The sequence below is a fragment of the Ovis aries genome, chromosome 3 (assembly GCF_016772045.2).
Source record: "Ovis aries strain OAR_USU_Benz2616 breed Rambouillet chromosome 3, ARS-UI_Ramb_v3.0, whole genome shotgun sequence".
Classification (NCBI taxonomy): Eukaryota; Metazoa; Chordata; class Mammalia; order Artiodactyla; family Bovidae; genus Ovis; species Ovis aries.
Window position 1 is genome coordinate 138826801 of NC_056056.1, and position 20507 is coordinate 138847307.

General features: G+C 56.6%; 1 protein-coding gene across 5 annotated transcripts in view; it reads left to right on the top strand.

Annotated features, from left to right (window-relative positions):
- The window catches only part of RAPGEF3 (Rap guanine nucleotide exchange factor 3), a 29631-nt gene extending 9203 nt beyond the window's left edge, over window positions 1-20428 (top strand). For 3 of the 5 annotated variants that reach the window (XM_042246808.2, XM_027967406.3, XM_060412690.1), the window contains exons 3-28: window positions 5457-5510; window positions 5598-5704; window positions 5903-6024; window positions 6168-6336; window positions 6916-7000; window positions 7327-7387; window positions 7474-7550; window positions 7725-7871; window positions 8382-8494; window positions 8778-8866; window positions 9163-9241; window positions 9429-9579; window positions 9659-9741; window positions 10481-10520; window positions 13266-13347; window positions 13637-13783; window positions 15608-15705; window positions 16074-16199; window positions 16286-16467; window positions 16719-16809; window positions 16948-16998; window positions 17882-17969; window positions 18298-18362; window positions 18808-18862; window positions 18958-19029; window positions 20005-20428. In XM_042246808.2, the coding sequence (XP_042102742.1) occupies window positions 5457-5510; window positions 5598-5704; window positions 5903-6024; window positions 6168-6336; window positions 6916-7000; window positions 7327-7387; window positions 7474-7550; window positions 7725-7871; window positions 8382-8494; window positions 8778-8866; window positions 9163-9241; window positions 9429-9579; window positions 9659-9741; window positions 10481-10520; window positions 13266-13347; window positions 13637-13783; window positions 15608-15705; window positions 16074-16199; window positions 16286-16467; window positions 16719-16809; window positions 16948-16998; window positions 17882-17969; window positions 18298-18362; window positions 18808-18862; window positions 18958-19029; window positions 20005-20123 (2553 nt within the window). In that variant the 3' untranslated portion in view covers window positions 20124-20428. The other 2 variants (XM_060412688.1, XM_027967407.3) reach the window with 2 other exon arrangements.
- Window positions 20429-20507: the final 79 nt, after the last annotated feature.

Genomic DNA, 20507 nt, shown 5'->3' on the forward strand with positions numbered 1-20507 from the left:
TGTGGCGAAGGGGAAAAGAACTTGTCACTTCCGCGTGGCTTGAGTTAGGTGCTCGTGTGTTCTTCAGGTGGGAGTGGGAGACATGTATGAAATACAGGGGTCAGGTCAAGTGCTGGGGAGGTAAGCTTGGTACTATTCTTTAAACATCACCGTGGCAGCATTCTCCTTTAGTGAGGACTGAACTGCGTGGAGTCTGTGTCTTGGTCTGGGGTGAAATGGTCGTGTGAACGTTGCTTGGCATCTGGCTTCGAGGGGCTCAGGGGAGAATTATGAGAAGTTTGGAGACTGTGAGATGAACGGAGCTCCCTTTGCCAGTGAAGAACATCTCTGGAGCTGCAAGAATGAGGGAAAGAGAAGTGGGGAGAGGGGAGATGGTGGATGGTGGGTAGGATATGGTTGCAGGATCCAAAACATCAGGGAAGTTCTCCCCAACCACTCAGACTTAATAATTGAGTTTCTTCACCTGAGCTCTGATATGTGTCTGTGATATGTGTGCAAGTAGGTATGGGGAGGGCATAGGGGCAAAGGGGTGGAGTTGGATCAGGTGATAGAGTTGGGAGAACCCCTTTCTTAGGAGCATTCTTTTGAGTAGAATGACCACCACCTTCTGCCTCCCTCTTCCTACCTCACCCATTTATATATTTACCAAATATAGCCATTTATATTTACCAAATGTACCAAAATATGAAGCTGAGTTGAGAAAACCAAGGCCCACCAAGATAATGGGGTCCCCCTTGCAATGGGAAGCGAGAGGAGAATCTAGGTATCAGTCCCCAGCGGTCCTCCATCCCCTCCCTCCCTGGGTCTTACTGAGAAGGGGCCTTATTGGCCTGGGTCCTGCTGCAGATGGCACTCTGGACAGAGCAGGGGAGCCATGGTCTTTTGGGGCTTAGCTGTCTGTCCCTCCCACCCCCATCCCCAGACCCAGCCCCACCCCAGGTCACTGGCAGTAGCTATTGCTTGGAGCCAGTGGGCTGGAACCCTCCCTCCCTCCTTCCCTCTCAGGCTATAATTACTTGTGCATTTCCTGTCCCTTTCCTAGCTTGTAGAGGCTAGGTGGGGAGTGGGGGGAAGGTCAGGGGCCAGGACAATGAGGTCACTGGAGGATCCCCTGGGACCCAAAGTAAGGGAGAGAGTGGAGGAGGCTGCCAGGCTGTCTCCTGACTCCCTCAGTCCCAGAATTGAAGGGCTGGTATGCGAGGGGAGGCCAGAAAGGTGGGGGTGAGGATCAGTGGAGTGAGGGATGGAATCAGAGGCACAGAAACAAGGCCCCTCCCCCACCAGGTGTATGTGCATGAATTGATGATTAGAGGGAACTTAGATTTTTAGGGCTTGAGGCAGGGGCCACATCCTCTCCTGAGGACCGTCTCTGGGGAATAGGGGTGAGGTGGTTTCAGCCCATTGTGTCTATGTTTAAGAGACTCTGGGTCCCTGTGAAGCTATTAATTCTAACCTCTGGGATGATGCCTTTGGCTGAGGGGGCTCATGTTAGGGAACAAGTGTCTGGCAGGGAATATGCACACACAGGGTGATGGGTGGATGTTCTAAGGAGGTGGAGCCCAGCGTCCCAGGAGGACAGTGCTGGGAGTTACCCAGGCCATGGCCACCTTTAGAAAACTGAGGGGGAAATCCATCAACCTCCTGAGGCCTGAAGAGAGCACTTTCTGTTCCCATTAGACCAGAACAAGAGAAAATTAAAGCGGGTTACAGCAGGAGACCCTGAGGTTTGATACAGAAAGGACTTAACAACCATGGCAAAGTTGATGCTGGAATAGGATGGAAGAACGTCTCCTTTGATAAACTTTAGGGGTACATGAGATCTTATCGGATGTCTGGGAGCCAACACAGAAACCAGTCTATCTAGAGGCAGGGGCAAGGTCAGGATGACCTCTCGTGGGTCCCCTGAGCTTAGAGAACCCTGAGATGCTACTCTTTGAGTGATTGTTTTAGGAGAGGTGTCTCTATTCTCTAACTCAGAAAACATGCTTTCATTCAGCCTGTCCAAATGATGGAAGTAGCTGGTGTTTGTGCAGTATTTATATCCAAAGTGCTATTATGAGCTTTAATCACATCAAATAATCTCACAGAAGCCCTGAGAGATAGCTACTAACGCCATCATTTCACTTTATAGATGCGAAAGCAGAAGCCCAGAGAGGCTAAGTGAGAGTCTAGGGTTACACAGCTGCTAAGGGACAAGCTGGGCTTGGGTCTGAGACAGTCTGGCTGCAGAGTTCAAGTTTGTGGTGTATATTCTCTTGCTACAGAAGGTACCACTGACACTCCAGAACCTCACCCTGCTTCATGCATCCTCTCCCAGTCCCATCGCACACAACCCTGGCCTGAGACCCTAGCCGTGGCCTAAGGGAACTGGTCTGACGAGTCCCCATGTGGCTGTCTGGCTCTGTGCCTGCCCCTCCAGTGTGACTCTGACACTCAGTGACAGGGAGGGGGGTGGGGCAAGCCATGATCCTGTGCAGGGAAACTAAGACCTCTTCTTCCACCCTGAGTCCTTCTTGTCCAAACCTGACAGGAGGTGGTGGGTGAGGGCCTCCACCCCTACCCATACCAGCCGCTGCTTTCTAACTGAGAAGCCCCTAAGCTGACACTCAGGGTCATCAGATCAGGTACGGCATCAGTCAAAGTACAGCATGTCTTGCACCGTGTCCAGGTGATAGCTGCCCATCATGAAGGAAGAGTTATATTAAGTTACCATTGAGTAAGTAGTTACTGCAAAGCAGGCATGGCTTTGAATGCTCCATATTATTAACTTATTTGATCCTCAAAATTACCCTATGGGATAGGTACTATTGCCACCAACCCCATGTTATAGATGAGGAAGCTGAAGCACAGAGAGCTTTATAAGCAGCCCAGGGTCACACAACAAGCTGGTAGTGGGGAACCAAGATTTGAACCCAGGCACCTGACTCCAGAGCCTACACAGCTGACTGCAGCCCCTGAATAGCACCCCCACCATGATCCCAGGAGGTCCCCGTGCATAGGAACACGGCAGGGGTTCAGAGGGACTGTGATGACACAGATACGGAACTTCGTCTAACCCAGGACTGTTCAGACTTCCCTGCCGGCGGAACATTCCTGAGGACAGAATTTACCACTTCTGTGTCCATCGCGCGCAGTGGAGGCCCAGCACCGTGGAGGTGCCATGGGAGATGGCAGGGCTTAGTGGCTAAGATCATGGGCTTTGGAATCAGATGGGCACAGGGTGAATTCTGGTGCCCCTATTTACCAGCTTGAAAAGGGCAGGTTACATAACCTCTGTGCCTCCTTTTCTCTAGCCAGGAAACAGGAGACAAACACCTACTTCTGGATCAGTGTTGGTAACAATTGTTCAGTAGGATCGTACATTTCTAAGCAGTTGTGTGACTCTGGGCAAGTTACTTCATCTCTCTGGGCTCCTGCTGCTTTTCTTGGAAAAATAAGGGGGATGCCTCCAGGTCTCTTCCTCAGCTCTGATGGGCCAGTGTTCCAGCTCTGAGCCTCCTGCACGTCCCCTGGGGCAGGACAGGAAATGGTTGAAGCGAGGCCTGCGGATCTGAGATCTGAGTCTTGCCCAGCCTGGCCACATGACTGGGCACCTCCCCTCCTGATGTGCCCTCTAGGGTCAGAATAATACCAGGAAGGGAGTGTGTGCTGGAACCTGGGTCCTGGACACCAAGGGGCTTTGGAGGGACTGGGGCCACCTGGGTACTCTGACATGAACAACAACAAGTCGTTAGCACTTGGCACTGTTTGTTCCAACACAGGAGGCTGGCTGGGTAGCATTCCTGCCCTTCCTCCCTCCTTGGCTCCTCCTTCTCTTTTCCTGTCCTATTGCTGAGTCTCCAGGGCCATATCTGGCCCTAGAATGGGCCCCATGACTAGGGTAAGTATACCTTTGGGACACCTAGCAACTTCCGCCCAGCACTGGGCCAGGCATCTACGCATGTTGGACCTCAGGCCTCTGCCCAGTGCACAGTGGGAAGATGCTGGGACCAGGGGAGAGGGCTCTGGCCCCAGGCCAGGTCCTCTTCAGGCCCTGAGTGCTGATAGGGAGGCATTGCAGAGAAGGAAGGGGAGGGAGAAGAAACAGGCAGGTGTACTGGGTGGAGTGAGACCAAAAATGTGAGCACTTCTGGAAGGGGCTTGAGTTTATCCCTGGCTGTCTGGCTATGTGTCTGAGTTACCAGGGCACATCACCTCTAGAGTTTTGTTTCCTGATAAGTCAAGGAGGACTGACCTTGCCTGCTCTGCCTACTTCCTGTCTGATCCCAGGCCAGAATACTGGAGTGGGTAGCCTTTCCTTTCTCCAGGGGATCTTCCCAACCCAGGGATTGAACCCAGGTCTTCCGAATTACTGGCGGATTCTTTACCGGCTGAGCCACAAGGGAAGCCCATTCTCTGTGAAGTCAGATGAAATCATGAGAAAGACATGCTGTATGAACTGTGCAGTGCCTGCCTTTGGGAGGGCTCCTAAAGGGTAGAGCATCCTGCTCAGGGGTGTTCACGAATTCCAGTCCTCAGGTGGTAGGAGAGGAGCGTGAGAGGCTTTTATGGCCGACATCCCAGGGCGAACAGGCCGGCGAGTCCTGCATGGCCTGATGGATGCCAAGGGCAGGGAACCTCGTTCACCAGTGATTCTACATAAACCCCATTTCCAGAGCCATCCCATGTTCTGCCAAGACTGACTCACGTTTGCAGGGCTAGGGACTAGCAGCAGCATCTCGGAGAATAAAGGGCCTTCCAGCAGGCCGCCGGCGCTGTGCTTCACAGATGAGTAATAACTAACGTGCACACACAACTGCGTGTATATGCCAGTCATTGCTTTAAATGTTTGATCTCTATTAACTCACATAATCCTTTCCAAAGCTTGAGTTGTTATTATGAATGTTTTATAGATTTATAGGCAGGGAGAGATTAAATCATGTATTCAGGGTTACATAGGAGCAGGGACTGGAATCCAGGAGTTGGCTCCAGGGTTTGTGTCTTTAACTACGAGGCTGCACCGAGGTCTACAGAGGCAGGAGGTTTGTCCATAGTCCTATGACTGGGGACCGACCCTGGTTCGGCATCAGGCCGTGGGTCTCTGGACCTCTTGAGCTGCTCACTTCCTGGCCTTCTTATCTCATGTCCCCATGCTCCCCCAGGTCCACTGTGCCCCTCCCTCCCCTACGCGCTGGATTACCTGTAAGCCTGGGTACACTGGGCGCTGAGGAAGCAGAGCCTGGATCTTATCCCTGGGGATGCGCTGATGGCGTCCTGAAGACACGGGTCTAGTAATAGGGTGGTGATGAGGCAGATGCGTGGCATATGGGGGGTTGCCCAGTGAGTATTTGTTGAACCGTTAGCTAAATGAATGCTTGGAGTCAAGAACTGGGCCGGGGCTGGGAGTCATGGTGGAGGGGCCTGAGAGCTGGGTTTCAAGGCCTGGCTCTAACACTCAGACTCCCCACTGCCCTCAGACGCCACTCACCAGCAGCGAGGAGTCCCTGGATTTCAGCGTGAGCCTGGAGCAGGTATGAGTCCAGAGGGGTGGGGCTGGGAGGGGGCCCGCACGCCTGGACTCAGGGCTTGAGCCAGCTAGCTGTGCCTGCCTCCTCCAGGCCTCCACAGAACGGGTGCTCAGGGCGGGAAAGCAGCTGCATCGACACCTCCTGGCCAACTGCCCCAACCTCATCCGAGACAGAAAGTACCACCTCCGGCTCCACCGGTGAGTGGCGGCCCTGGCTGCCTCCTCGCCCGCTTCCCCGCCACCCCAGCAGTTTTCTCTCCTTTTCACTCTGCCCAGGCTCTGGACCCAGCCTTGGGGCTAGCTCTAGAAGGTGCTGTTCGGATGGACTTCCTCCCTCCCCGCTCTCCCTCCTGCCATCTGATCTCCTTTCCCTGCCCTGCCCCCTTCTCCTCCCAGGCAGTGCTGCTCCGGCCGGGAGCTGGTGGATGGGATCCTGGCCCTGGGGCTGGGCGTCCACTCCCGGAGCCAAGCCGTGGGTATCTGCCAGGTGCTCCTGGATGAAGGCGCCCTCTGCCACGGTGAGCCTGAGCCCCGGGTGGGTGGGCACCCAGTGCCAGGCAGTCCTGGGGAGCAGGCCTGTGCCAGACATCTCCATGGAAGCCTCATACCTATGTGGCCTCAATTTCCTCTCCTCCCCCTCGCCTGGGCCTCTGCCCCACAGTGAAACACGACTGGGCCTTCCAGGACCGAGACACCCAGTTCTACCGTTTCCCGGGGCCGGAGCCAGAGCCCGTGGGCGCCCATGAGCTGGAGGAGGAGCTGGTGGAGGCTCTGGCCCTCTTGTCCCAGCGGGGGCCCGATGCCCTGCTCACGGTGGCGCTTCGAAAGCCGTAAGTGGGCAAAACCCCGCTCTCAGACTCCGTAGTTTCCCCTCTGAGGGGGAGTGAGCCCCGACTTCTCCCCGACCTCTCGTGGAGGGATAGGACCCTGGCTGGACCCGAGGCCTGAGCTCTGGTCTGCACCTGCCATGGACATGCTGTGTGATCTCGAGCCCTCCTGCCCCCTCTGAACCTGGTCCTTCCTCTGTAACTGAGGCCATGGGGCCTGTGGCCTCCAGGGACCCTGCCCCCTCTGAGAAGCACCCGTGGCCAAGACAGTCGTGGCAGGTCTGGGTTCAAATTCCAGTTCAGCTGGCTACTAGCTCTGTGTCCTTGGGTCTCTGCTGGCCAGCTTCCTCTTTTGTCAAAGGATAACGATAGCCCACATCATGGGGTTGTTGTGAGGGTGGAATGAAGTCATATGTAAAGTGCTTGGCCCAGCGTCTGGCACATGGTGTGCTCCCATCAAAGGCTGGCCCGTTATTGATGAACGGCCACTGCTGGGGCCCCGGCCAGCCCAGGCTGAGTGGGTGCTGTGGCTCCCCACACCTGGCTTGTTCATCACTTCTTCCTGGTCCCCTGTGCCCGCAGCCCTGGTCAGCGCACAGACGAGGAGCTGGACCTCATCTTCGAGGAGCTGCTGCACATCAAGGCTGTGGCCCACCTCTCCAACTCGGTCAGCCCCTGACTCCGCCCCACCTTGCCCTCCCCCAAACCTCCCTTCCTGTGACCCCTGCTAGGCCAGAAGACACGCCCCTCCCCTTCCACCCATGGCCTGGATGCTTCAGTGTAATGTCTTGTCCCCGGCATGGCATCCTTGTCTGAAGGTCCCTCTGGCTCTCTGTGCCCATTTCTTCCCCTGCTTTGTCTCCTGCTGAATCCCAGGTCACCTGACCTCATCACAGCTCTGCCCCCCGAGTATGCGTGGCTTTGGACCTAACCTCCTCACCTGGCCCCTCGTCCCTGGACTCGACTCTCTGACTGTCGTCCCCCTGCCCACAGGTGAAGCGGGAGCTGGCTGCAGTCCTGCTCTTTGAACCGCACAGCAAGGCAGGAACTGTGTGTAAGTCCTGCCTGGACGTGGGCGGAGGCCACAGGGGAGAAGCGATGGGTGCCTGGGGCATGTCTGATTCGTGCTGCTTCTCTCAGTGTTCAGCCAGGGGGATAAGGGCACCTCGTGGTACATTATCTGGAAGGGATCGGTCAACGTGGTGACCCATGGCAAGGTGAGTCTTCCCCCATGCCCAGCCCCTGGGGCAGAGCTGGTCTCTGGTCCTTGTGGGCAGTGCCTTTAATGGACCCAAGGCTGCCGGCCTCTCAGGTCTCCTCCTGCTTTGGTGGCTCTGGGTCTGTCCCGGTGAGGGCTGGGGGGCTGGGCTGTAACTCGGGCCTGGCTGCAGGGCCTGGTGACCACCCTGCACGAGGGAGACGACTTCGGACAGCTGGCTCTGGTGAACGATGCACCCCGGGCAGCCACCATCATCCTGGGAGAAGACAACTGTCATTTTCTTCGCGTGGACAAGCAGGACTTCAACCGTATCATCAAGGTGCTGCTGCTGGGGGTGGGGAGGGCAGGGACATGTGTCTGGAGAAGTGGTGTGGGGCAAGGAGTAGGGACCAGACGGAGACTTTAAGGAGTAGGGAGAGGTCGGAGGTGGAAACCTTGGGGATGATGGCTGGAGAAGGGAGCCCAGCTCTGAGCGTGGGAGGAGGTGCATGGCTTGCTGAGGAGGCTCAGTGAGCCGTGGGAGACCAGGGGTGAGGTTACAGAGGGGTGGGGGTCTGGGGTGCGGGGGGAGGCAGCGTAATGGAGAGTGGGGTCCACAGAAGGAGCACTGGGAGGGACAGGGTGGAGGAGGGGCTCAGGCTGGGGGAGAGGCAGCTGTGAGGGACAAATCTAAGGTCATGGGTGTTGGCTAGGGCAGGAGAAGGGTTGTGGGTCCTTGTGGGGGCCTTGTGGGGCTTGGAGTGTGGAATGGGGGAGGCAGGGGAGAGGCCCTAGGATGGGTAGAGGAGTTGTGGTATGTATTGAGCACTGAGTGTGGCTTGTTCTCCAGGACGTGGAAGCAAAGACCATGAGGCTGGAAGAACATGGCAAAGTGGTGTTAGTGCTGGAGAGAACCTCTCAGGGCACGGGCCCTTCCCGTCCCCCAACCCCAGGCGGGAATCGGTAACACGCCCGCCGTGCCCCCCTCTCCATACCATCTCTCTTGCCCACCTTCTCTCCTTCTGTTTCCCGGGCTTTACTCCCTTCTCTGTGTCATACATCTGCCCGCAGTGGGTGGAGAGGCTTCCAGGGATTAAGATGCATCCCCCGAGTACCCCCTCCACCACATGGGGTGGGGAAAGGGCTGGCAAATAGGGACGAGTGATACGATTAATTCTTGATGTCTGCCCCAGCTGCGGGAGGGGGAGTCTGGGCTCAAGTGCTATGGACCGGCTGTTTCTGCCAGGTATACGGTGATGTCTGGCACCCCAGAGAAGATCCTCGAACTTCTGTTGGAGGCCATGCGGCCTGACTCCAGTGCTCATGACCCAACAGGTAGGGGCAGGAGACACCCTGCCTGCCTTCTGACTCAGAGGGTGGTCAGCACTGCCTGGGAGAGGGCCAGGCACCCTGCATCTGACCTCATTGGGTGCTCGATTGGTCTCTTTGGTCAGCTGGCCAGAAGTTTCCGTTTCTGTGTTTTGGCTTGTGTAGGAAGTGCTGTGACAGGGACAGGGTGTCGCTGCTCCCTGGCCTGTGGCGGGGTTGGTAAAAGGGGTGCCCCGGTTGCGCATATACTTGAGCTCAGGAGACTCGACTGCTGAGTCCCTCACCTGTCCCCTGCCTTACAGAGACATTCCTCAGTGACTTCCTCCTGACCCACAGTGTCTTCATGCCCACTGCCCAGCTCTGTGCTGCCCTCCTGCACCAATATCCTTCCAGCCCTGGGGGTGAGGATGGTGTGTGGAGCGGGGAGGGATCCCCCGAAGCATGGCTGTACTGAACCCTCCAGGCCCAGCCCATTCATGGGCTCCGGGTGTCCTGCCCTTCTGGTGCCTGTTCCTGAGGGTGGTGGGTGGTCCTGTTGGACACTGTGGTTCCCTTGACTGGGACCCACCTTCCACGCGGAGCCCGCGGGGGGCAGCGAGCAGGAGCGCAGCTCCTATGTCTGCAACAAGAGGCAGCAGATCCTGCGGCTGGTCAGTCAGTGGGTGACCCTGTACGGCCCTACGCTCCGCACCGACCCTGTGGCCGCCAGCTTCCTCAAGGTACCTGGGAGCCAGGAGGGGCTGGGCCGGGTTGCCCGGGGTGGACACGGGGGTCTCAGTGAACCTTGGCTTCCCCTAGAAACTGTCGGACCTGGTGAGCAGGGACGCCCGGCTTAGCAACCTGTTGCGGGAGCAGTGGCCAGAGAGGCGGCGACACCACAGGTGATGCTTTGGCTCAAGGGAGCTTGTCACGGGCGGGCAGGACAGGCTGTGTGGCAGGAGCTGGGAGCACTGCCTTGGGGGGCAAACACGTGGCTTCAATCCAGCCTGCAGCCCTGCAGCTGCGCTGCCCTGAGCCCGTTACCCCACCCCCAGGGCTCCTGCTCCTGGCTGTAAAACCCTGTGCTGTGCTCACTTGTCTAGTCCTGCTCATCTCAGCGAGTGTTCTCACCAGCTGCACACCCTCCTGTCACGCGTCCGTCCATGCTCAGGCAGCCCACAGTCATTTGTGCGTCATCTTCCCACTGCCCTGCACACCTGCTCTGCTCACTGGCTCCTGTTTATTGCTGAGCACCCTTGGTGCCAGCTCCCGCCTGCTCTACCCAATTTCCCAGCCTTTACCTCATGCTCCCAGACCTTCCCGCCCTCCCAGGCCTCCTGTGGGGGCAGCTGGGACTTGGGGAGAGCTCACGTGTGGCCTCCCTGACCTGATACCACACCGGGTCCCTTTCTCCCTTGAGCTCCTTCCCTTCCCTGATAGCCTGGGAAAATCGTAGGATCCAGGGGCTGGATTTCAAGTTGTGCCTGTTCTGGGTCATCCTCTCAAGTCTGCCAACCTCTGAGCCTCTGGTGACGGTGGAGGGAATCCAGAGCCTGGTATCCTTCTGCACTTGAGCCTGCATCGTCCTGCCTGCTGGGGGACCCTGCCCCCAGTCTCACCTCCCTCTCACTTGCTCTACAGGTTGGAGAACGGCTGTGGGAACGCGTCTCCTCAGATGAAGGTGTCCGACCAGAGTGGGCTCCTCATGCCTCTGCCGGGTCCCTGCTTTCCCCGTCCTCCAAGGACCTCCAGGCCCCTCTGCATGGGAAGGTCCCCCCAAAACACAGGCACATCCTTGGTCTGGGATAGGTGATCATGGAGCTCGGGCTGCGTGTGACACTGGGGCTGGGCCTTGCAGGAGACAGAGGTCTAAGGTCACTGCTCCCCACCCCCACAAGGGGTTTTATTCCATCTGGTCATGCTCACGTGCGAGCTAAGTTGCTTCAGCTGTGTCCAACTTTTTGCGACTCCATGGATTGTAGCCTGTCCGTCAGGCTTCTCTGTCCATGGAATTCTCCAGGCAAGAATACTGGAGTGGGTTGCTATGCCCTCTTCCAGGGGATCTTCCTGGAGATCTTCTCTGACCCAGGGATCGAACCCACATCTCTTATGTCTCCTGCATTGGCAGGCAGGTTCTTTACCACTAGCACCACCTGGGAAGCCCCCTCATGCTCACAGCTCGAGCCAGTTAGCAGTTCCCTCCTGGCAGGTGAGGGATGGTGCCTGGAGGCATCTCGGAAACCCCAGGGGTCCTGGGGGCCAGTGCCATCCCCAGCAGTGGGCTGGGAGAGGAAAGTGGGAGGAGGAGTCCTGAGTGGAGTGAGATTTGAAGAATGGGGTGGGGAGGACTGGGAAGGTAGGTTGGGGCCGCCTGTGGAGACTCACAGTGAGAATCACACCCAAATGCCACATCTGGGCCTGCAGGGCCCAGCTGGCTCTCCCACCTCATCCTTCTCGCTTCTTCCTCTTGACTCCTTTTCTGCTGAAGGTGAAGCTCCCTCCCTCCTCCATCTCCTGCCCCCACCTGCCATCCCCTCCCATCTCCCTGTGAGAGCCCCTCCCCGACTGGCTCACTGGCTCCTCTCCACGGGGGTCCTCAATGGTTTTCCTCAAAGCCTTGTCCTAGTGGAATTGTTCTCTTTGTTTAGCTGTCTCCTTGCTAATTGTCTGCTAGTGACCCTCACGGCCCACTAGAATGCTAGCTCCATCCCTGAGGGGCCTTCACCTCTTGCTGATGCTCAGTGAAGAGCAGGCGGCATGCCTTAGGTGCCAAGGATGCTGTACAGGGTTGGGAGAGCCACCCTGGCCTCGAGGGGTTCACAGGGAAGTGAGGGACAGAGCTACAGAGCAACCTCATGCTGAATAAGGACAAAGATGGGGTCTCTGGAGGCAGGAAGGAAAGGGCTGAAAAGGAAAGTGTCAGGGTCAGGGAGAAGTGACTGCTGGAACTGAGAGATGCAGGGAGAGAGGATGGAGGGAGAAGAGGCTGCAGGCAGGTGTGGGGAAGGAAGCCTGCCTCCTGATGGAGCCCTGGGGGGCCAGAGCAGGTGGGGCCCTGTGGGCCCTGGAAAGGGGCCTGGCCTTTGTCCTTTAAGCATTGCAAGCCATTGGAGGTGTTTGAGCCCAGGATTGACAAGATGGGATTTGTATATTGAATAGGTCAGCTGGGGAGCCTGAGCTTTATTCAGCAGACAATGGTGGCCTGGACGCTATGATAGGAAGGTTAATCTGGCTCTGGTCAGGCAGATGGGAGTGGGAGGGAGGGAAGCACCCGAGAGGCAAGGCTGGCCTTGCCGGAGAATAGTTGCGCTGTTGTAGTAGATAAGGCGTGAGGCGATACGGGCTGGTGGATCTGGGGATGGCCTGGGCTGCGGAAGGGGGAACACAGAGACCCCGGAACTAGATGATACTCTGTGGGGAAGTGGGGGAGGGGAGCAGGGGGGAGCAGGAGCCTTGAACCCAGGGGAATGGCCAGAAGAGTAGCCTGGGAGGTGGGGTGAGGGCATCCGAGGAGTGTGTCGAGTTTGGCGTGATGCAGCACAGATATGGAAGACCCTGGAGGCATTTGAGACCAAGGTCTGCAAGAGAATTCAGTGACCAGTGGTATGGTTTTAAGAGTCTTCCATATGCTGGGGGTGGAGAGAAAGGGGCCATTGGTACATGATGCTGAGAGGAGCCCTGAGGGGAGTGCAGAGCTTTGGAAATCCAGGGAAGAACCATGGACCAAGGTCTAAACCTCATCTGCCTCTTTCAGAGTTGGGAGGAGGAAAATAGTACAAAATCTGGAAAGAATAGTCGGTAGGCAGAGGAGCTGTGTGAGGGAGGCCTTTAGGCAGTGGGGGCCCCCAAGAGCCCACTGTGGTGGGGCCTTGGAGAAAGCGTTATGGGGCAGCTAATACAGTTGAGTGTTGGTGGACAAGAGCATGGGGGAGGGGGAGCGGGGGGTGGCAGTTTTAGGATTTTAGGGCCGCTTAGCAGCTGTGCTGCTTTGGGTATGTTACTTAAGCTCTCTGAGCCCTCACTGATTTTGTCTGTAAAATGGGGATAATAATATTTTGTCAAAGGGCTTTTGTGCATATTTAGATACTTAAAATAAGCATATAGAAAATAGCAAATGGTAGCTGAAGGAGGAAAAGACCAGGATCAACAGCTGCCTTGTGTTCATATTAGAGAGGCTCTGGACCCATTTGGCAGAGGGGGTAACACACATATACAGGGGCACAGACTCATTCTGAGCTCTGCTCTGTCTTCCCCGCCAGCCTCGGTCCCCAGGTCCCCAGCACTTTACCTGTCCCGGCTTTGCGGGACGCACAGATCCCTTAGGTGGTGTGTGTGCTGTGCGGGACCCACGCTCCGGGTAACAGGCCCCTCCCCGTCCCTGTATGCTCTCCTGTGTCCTCTGGTCCTTACTTCCTCTCCTTCTCAGGCCCGGAATGTTCCCGTTTGGCTCCCCAGCCAGGATGAGCCTCTCCCCAGCAACAGCTGCGCCATCAGAGTTGGGGACAAAGGTTGGTGGTCTGAGTCAGCCAGGGCAGAGCTCGAGCCCTGCTCTCATCACCTTGACTTCGGGGTGCCTGGCCCAGATGGCATGTTGTGCTCCTCGGGGCCTCTGTTTCAGGCTCCCCCCTTGCTCACCTCAGGCTCTCCCACCTGCCTGCCCAGGCTTCTCCTTAGTGCTGTTGCCCCCCATCCTTGAGACCCTCCCTCCCTCCCTTGCTGCAGTCACTGCCTTCTCCCTGCTGGGGCGGGGAGACCAGGCAGCTCCCTCCCACAGTTCAGTCCCATCGTCCTCTCCAGTTCCCTACGACATCTGCCGGCCAGACCACTCCGTGCTAACCCTGCAGCTGCCTGTGACGGCCTCAGTGAGAGAGGTGATGGCAGCGTTGGCCCAGGAGGACGGCTGGACTAAGGGGCAGGTGCTGGTGAAGGTCAACTCAGCAGGTGGTGAGTTGTGTCTCTGGGTAGGGTGGCCCCAAGGGAGGGGGCCCCCCTCAGAGCTGTGCCCACCCCCTGAATTAAGATCATCACCATCTCTGTCAAGGTTAATGGTAGTTAGCATTTATGGGAGGCTTATTACATCTTACTTATACATATTATGTATAAGTCTGGTACGACTCTTTGTGACCCCATGGACTGTAGCCCACCAGGCTCCTCTGTCCGTGGGCTTTCCCAGGCAAGAATACTGGAATGCATTGCTATTTCCTGCTCCAGGTGATGGGCACAGACCCAGGGACTGAACCTGCGTCTCCTGGTTGGCAGGCGGATTCTTTACCACTGAGCCACCAGGGATGCCTGACATTATTACCATGCTTACACATTTATTTAATCCTAATAGCAGTCTTATGAGATAGGTACTTTTATCCTGTTTTCAGACAAGGAAACTGAAGCTCAAATGGATTCAGTGATTTTTCCCAGGCTCAGCCCTTAAGTGCATAGGCAGACTTTGAATTTAGGTAGTTGCTCATTTAGTCCATCAACATCTTTGAGGGTCATCTATGGGCCAGCAGCATGTTAGGAGGCAGAGGTACCATGGCAGGTAAGATGAGCAGCTTGATGGTTTAGTGCCTAGACTGTGGACTCCCAGACCCACTGCTTACTGAGTATATGATCCTGCCCAAGTTGTTTGACCTCTGGGAGCTTCCATTTCCTTGTCTGTTGAATGACCACTGTAACTACCTATCACCTAGGACTGCTGTGGCTATTAAATGAGCTACTGTGTTTGAAGCTCTTAGCATGGGACCTGGCATAAAGTTGGTGCTCAGAGTATGGCAGCATGAGGATTATTAAGACCTGCCTTTAGAGAGCTTGGGACATTAAAAACCACTGTTATCCATGAAAGACACAGCATGGGTATGACAGCGGGAGCCCAGGGTAAGCAGCTGGCCATCCAGAGAATAATGGCAAGGAGGGGCAGGGAGACCAGCAAAGCCTCCTTCTTCAGGAGGGAGAGATGATGAGGGCACCAGTGCCTGTGTGCTCCTCTGGGAAGCACTACCCTCTGGTGGCCGCGTGGCAAGTTGCAGTTGTCCAAACCCAGTGTTAATTGAGACCCTACATGCCATGTTCTGTTTAGAGCACTGATTGTTTTGATGGACACCTATGTCAGTAATCAGTATTTTATTACAAACGCCCTTATTTGTGTATATTTCCTTGCAAGTCACATACATACGTTCCTACACTGTTGCTACGTGATCATAGAGCAATACACAGAGCAAATGCAAAACAGGTAAGAAAAATCAATATAAGTGCTAATATTTTTTTCCTGGACGCATGGAATGGTCTTGTGTACCTTACTTTGGAGGCTACTGGTCTAGGGACTGAGGACTCAAACATGACTGAAAACACAGTCCCAGTCCACAAGAGCTGATGAAAATCCACACGAAGATTTCTGTAAGGCATTTCCCAATTTTCAAAGTGCTTGTATATGTATCATATCCTTATAGCCACTATTTATATCAGTGACTTCATTTGACTGATGAGTAGTCACGGGAAATCTTGGTGTCTGCTTTTGAGAAAGGAGGAAGCTGGGACTCAGGGAGGCTCCAGCGTTGCCCAGTGTCAGCCTGTCTCACCAAGACTCCTCTTTCATTGTCCTCTGGCCGTGCTACCGCTGTGCGTGTGTGGGCATGCACATCTGTGCATTTAGAACACCTGCCTAGGACTCCAGTGCCGCTACTGGGAGACCTCTTCCAGCCTCCACCCCGCCTCCGGTTGCTCCCTGGCCTCCTTCTCTGTCCCCACCCAGCACAGCCTCTGCTCTCTTTGCAGATGCCATTGGCCTGCAGCCAGATGCCCGTGGTGTGGCCACATCCCTGGGGCTTAACGAGCGGCTCTTTGTTGTCAACCCACAGGAAGTGCACAAGCTGGTAGGGCCAGGCAGGGCGCCAGGGCCCCGGGAAGGGCTGTTTTGGGTGGGTGCTAGGAAGGGGCCACATGGAAAGGAGAGCAGGGCTTGGCTCTGGCTGCTCCTAAGGAGGAAGAGAGAGGATTGGGTCTCAGCCGATGGAGGAAGTCACAAGGGGAGAACTGTTGGGAGCTCTCAAGTGGGAGAGGGGCCCCAGCACTGGGGAGCTGTCAGGGCATGCCTCCTTGGGGAGCCCCTCCACCCCTGCAGCACCTCTGCCCTCCTGACGTTCCTCCGGCCCTGGGCACAGACTTTTGGCCCCAGACTCTCTCCTCCCACCATGCCCCCTGGACCCCCCAGGCAGCCCTCTGAGCACTCTTCCACCTGCAGACCCCACACCCCGAGCAGCTGGGGCCCACGGTGGGCTCTGCCGAGGGGCTGGACCTAGTGAGCACCAAGGACCTGGCGGGCCAGCTCACGGATCATGACTGGAGCCTCTTCAACAGCATCCACCAGGTGCTGAGGCAGAGCAGAGGGGAGGAGTGGGCGATGGGGACGCCCCGCCCTGTGTGCTGACCTCGCAGTGCTTCCCCCCTGCCCAGGTGGAGCTGATCCACTATGTGCTGGGCCCCCAGCACCTGCGGGACGTCACCACTGCCAACCTGGAGCGCTTCATGCGCCGCTTCAACGAGCTGCAGTACTGGGTGGCCACAGAGCTATGTCTCTGCTCCGTGCCCGGCCTACGGGCCCAGCTGCTCAGGAAGTTCATCAAACTGGCAGCTCAGTGAGTGCCGGTGGGCTGGGTGGCAGAGTCCCATGGTGCCTTTATTTAACCCCCCGATCTGTGGTCGGAGTGCAGCCAAGTCTCCCACCCTCGTGCCTGCCTAGGGCCCCTGGAGCCCCCGCCTCCCCACACCATACAGCTCCAGTCCCTGCAAGGGCAGCGTTGGCCTGGCCGGGTCTTGTGCTGTGGCTTGGGGGTGGTGTGGGTGTGGGGCTGCTTCCCCTGAGGGCCTCTGGGTCTTCTGTTCACAGCCTCAAGGAGCAAAAGAATCTTAATTCCTTCTTTGCCGTCATGTTTGGTCTCAGCAACTCAGCCATCAGCCGCCTGGCCCATACCTGGGAGGTGAGTGCCATCTGCTGGGTGGGTCAGGGCCTCCCCACCTCAGTCCTGAGTCAGGCCCCTGCCTGTCCTGGGCGTCCTGGCTGGGAATGGGGCCCACACCTCAGAGCAGTGACAGCCTCGCCGGCCTCTCCTTCACAGCGGCTGCCCCACAAAGTCCGAAAGCTCTACTCAGCCCTCGAGAGGCTGCTGGTGAGTGCTCCCCGCCCCCGCCACCCTGGCCCAACCCCCGGCTTCTTCCCCACAGCACCCCTGCCTGTCCTTGGTCACTTTCTGGACTTCCAACCCTGGGTCAGGGCCTGGTTCCCTTTGGCCTGTGGCTCTGTGGGGCTGGCTGAGAAATGCAGTGTTAGCACTGTGGGGGTCTGTGTATTGTATTATATGCCTCAGCAGGTGTATAGGGGCCCGTGTGGCATTTGCTGCGGCATTTGCTGGCCTTGGGGTCTGAGGTGCCAGGGGACCGCCAGGGGGGTGCTGACCTGCCTCAGGACCCAGGAAGCAGGTCTTGACCCAACTCCCATGGTGTTCTGGGGTCTGTCAGAGGCCCCTCAGGAGACTCAAGGAGCCTAGGCCAAAAAACGAGGCAAGAGTTGAGGAGCTGAGCCCTCCACTCCCGGGAATTGTAGCGGGGGTAGCGAAAGGTATATAGCTTTCAGGAGAGAACTTGTGCAGGCTGCTTTCATTAGCAAGGCTCCAAGAGCTCCTGAGGAAAAAATTGTCCTCCTGGGGCTGAAGAAGTTCAAAGGGGTGTACCCACTAGAGAGAGGGAGAGAGGGAGAAACAGGGGCAGAAAAGTTTTCCAGGAATCCTCAGAGCCCCTGTGACAATGTCCATGAGTGTCTGGGGGCTAACTGGAGGCCAGGAAACCACGTCATCCATCCCGGCATCACAGCTCCAGCCCCTCTGCCTGCAGCACAGCCTGCCTTGGGGAGATCTGGGGCCGAGGGGAGGCTAAGCTCCAAGGAGTGCGTGCATGGCCTCTCCTTGGCGGGTGGGCATTTGGATATGCTGTGGCATGTAGTAGGTCATGGTGTGCGGGACCCTCCCTCTCTCACTGTGGCTTCTTCCCTCTCAGGACCCCTCGTGGAACCACCGAGTGTACCGTCTGGCCCTCACCAAGCTCTCCCCTCCCCTCATCCCCTTCATGCCCCTTCTTCTCAAAGGTAAGGGCACCAGTGCCTGCCACCCTGCTCCCATCCCACCCGTCCCTGCCCCAGAGTGTCCACCTGACCCTCTGGGTGATTCCAGTGTGCCAATGCCCTGGGGCCACAAAGGTGAACTAGGAGTTCATCAGATAGAAGCAGAATTAACACATGCAGACATTAGATGGCTGATGACATGAGGCCTAAGAGATATAAAGAAATTGCTCCAGGAGGTTAGCAGGGAGGAAGAGGGCCACGTGGTGTCCCTGTTATTGGTCCCTCACCTTTCCTTGGCTGCTGGGAGGGGAAGGAGTTTGGGGACCTATAAGCAAAGCCCATCTCTTTGCAGACATGACCTTCATCCACGAGGGAAATCACACATTGGTGGAGAATCTCATCAACTTTGAGAAGATGGTGAGTCCAAGGAGAGCAGGTGTCTGAGGCTGGAACAGGTTGGAGGCTGTGACGATGGCTTTGGAAGGGGCGGGGGTTGGGAGACGGTCCAAAGTTGTTCTCAACAACATAAATATGAAGACTTCCTTTAAAATAGCCCCTGCCTTACTCCATTGCATGCCCTCAGAGGATCTGGTCTCCACCAGGGAGTGGTGGGGTGATGGCCTCAGCTATCTCACCCTTCAACCAGAATCCCCTCCCCACCAGGCCTCCTCCTTTCTAAGCCCTCCCTTACTTCTGTCTTCCCAGTGCCTGGTTCCCGCTGGGTCTTTGGGTGAGCTGGGGTGCAGCAGGCACAGCCCCATCTCCTACAGCCGCTGGTGCCTAGGAGCATTTCAGCTGTCCTCTAGGCCAGGCCAGGGCCCCGTTCCTCATATCAGGTCTCATGTCCTTGCTTGACCCCCAGAGAATGATGGCCAGAGCTGCACGGATGCTACACCACTGCCGAAGCCACAGTAATGGTGAGAGGGCAGATCCCCGGTGGGTGCCCCTGAGTGATGGCCCCTGCAAGGCACCAACTTGGTCTCCTCTCACTGACTCCCTCCTCACCTCCTAGTGCCTCTGTCACCGCTCAGAAGCCGAGTCTCCCACCTGCACGAGGACAGCCAGGCGGTCAGGGTTTCCACATGTAAGTGAGGGCAGGGCTGGGTGCTGACAAGTTGGCCATGCCTGGCTGGCACTTACAGGCACATCCATACAAGAAAGGGCTTCCCCGGTGGCTCAGATGGAAGAGAATCTGCCTGCAATGAGGGAGACCTGGGTTCAATCCCTGGGTTGGGAAGATCCAGTATTCTTGCCTGGAGCATCGCATGGGCAGAGGAGCCGGGTGGGCTACAGTCCATGGGGTTGCAAAGCACGATGGTGATAATAGTTTATAACAGCTGTATGAAGTAGGTAGAGTGTTATCCCCACTTAAAGGTATACAGTGGGCTGCGGCCTTGAAAAAACAGGTGGAAGCCAAAGTGAGGTAGAGCTGGTTAGATAAGCAGTTAGACAGAGCTGGGACCCACACACTCCTACTCCAGACCTGTATTCTTTTAATTGGCCTTCAGTTTGTGTGAAATGGGATTAGTCGTAATCCACAGTTCATACCACATCATCATCATCTTACTTTATGTATGTATCTATTCTGAAAATAAGATGAGCCTTTCTGGACCCAAGCCAAGCTTGAGCACACTGACAATAATTTCCATCTCCCTAGTGGTGGTCCCCTTTCCTGTTCCCTTGCCCCTCCCCACCCAGGGAAACCACTATGCTGAATTTTGAGTTACCCATTTCCTTGTTTTTAAAAAATAGCTTTATCGTGTGTACATATAATTAAATACACATATACATATATCTTTAAAATATCTCATATATATTATGACAACAAAATATTCTTTAGTTTTCACTGTTTTTGAACTTAGTAAAAGGGGTATGAAGCTGCATATAATTTGGGGCCCGTTTCACTGTGCTGTTCTGTCCCAGATGGGGGGTGGGGTGTCTTCCGGATTGGCTGTGGGAAGCGGCAGGCTGGGTGGCAGAAGGTAGGAGGGTCGATTTGCCTCTTGGAAGGGGGAAAGGTGGGCTCTACAAAGTGCTGACCGCCCTCCCTGCCCCCCAGGCTCGGAGCAGTCCCTGAGCACCCGGAGTCCCGCCAGCACCTGGGCTTACGTCCAGCAGCTGAAGGTCATCGACAACCAGCGGGAGCTGTCCCGCCTCTCCCGGGAGCTGGAGCCGTGAGGTGGGCCTGGGCTGGAGCAGACACTGGCCGCCAGCAGAGCCCGGGGCGCGCCGGGCCAGGAGGCCCAGGGGCTGGCCGAGCCAGGCAGGGCTCTCCAAGGACTGGACCTGAGGCCCGGGAGCGGGCAGCGTGGAGGCACCCGTCCCCCGCGATGACTGGTGGCCACGGAGGACCTGCGGATGGAAGGAGCCGGGGCCCAAGGCCAAGGAGTGGGGGGCAGAGAGGCCCTGGAGTGAGTGGGAGAGCAGCGCGTTTTCTCTCTTTGTGTTCAACAGAGAGCTCTCCACAACAGGATTTTCCCAGATTCTGCGCCTCATGGCTCTGTTGTCCAGCCGTCTCTGGCCCCTGGGGTGTGTTTCCCTGGTGGGCTGAGTGTCTGCACG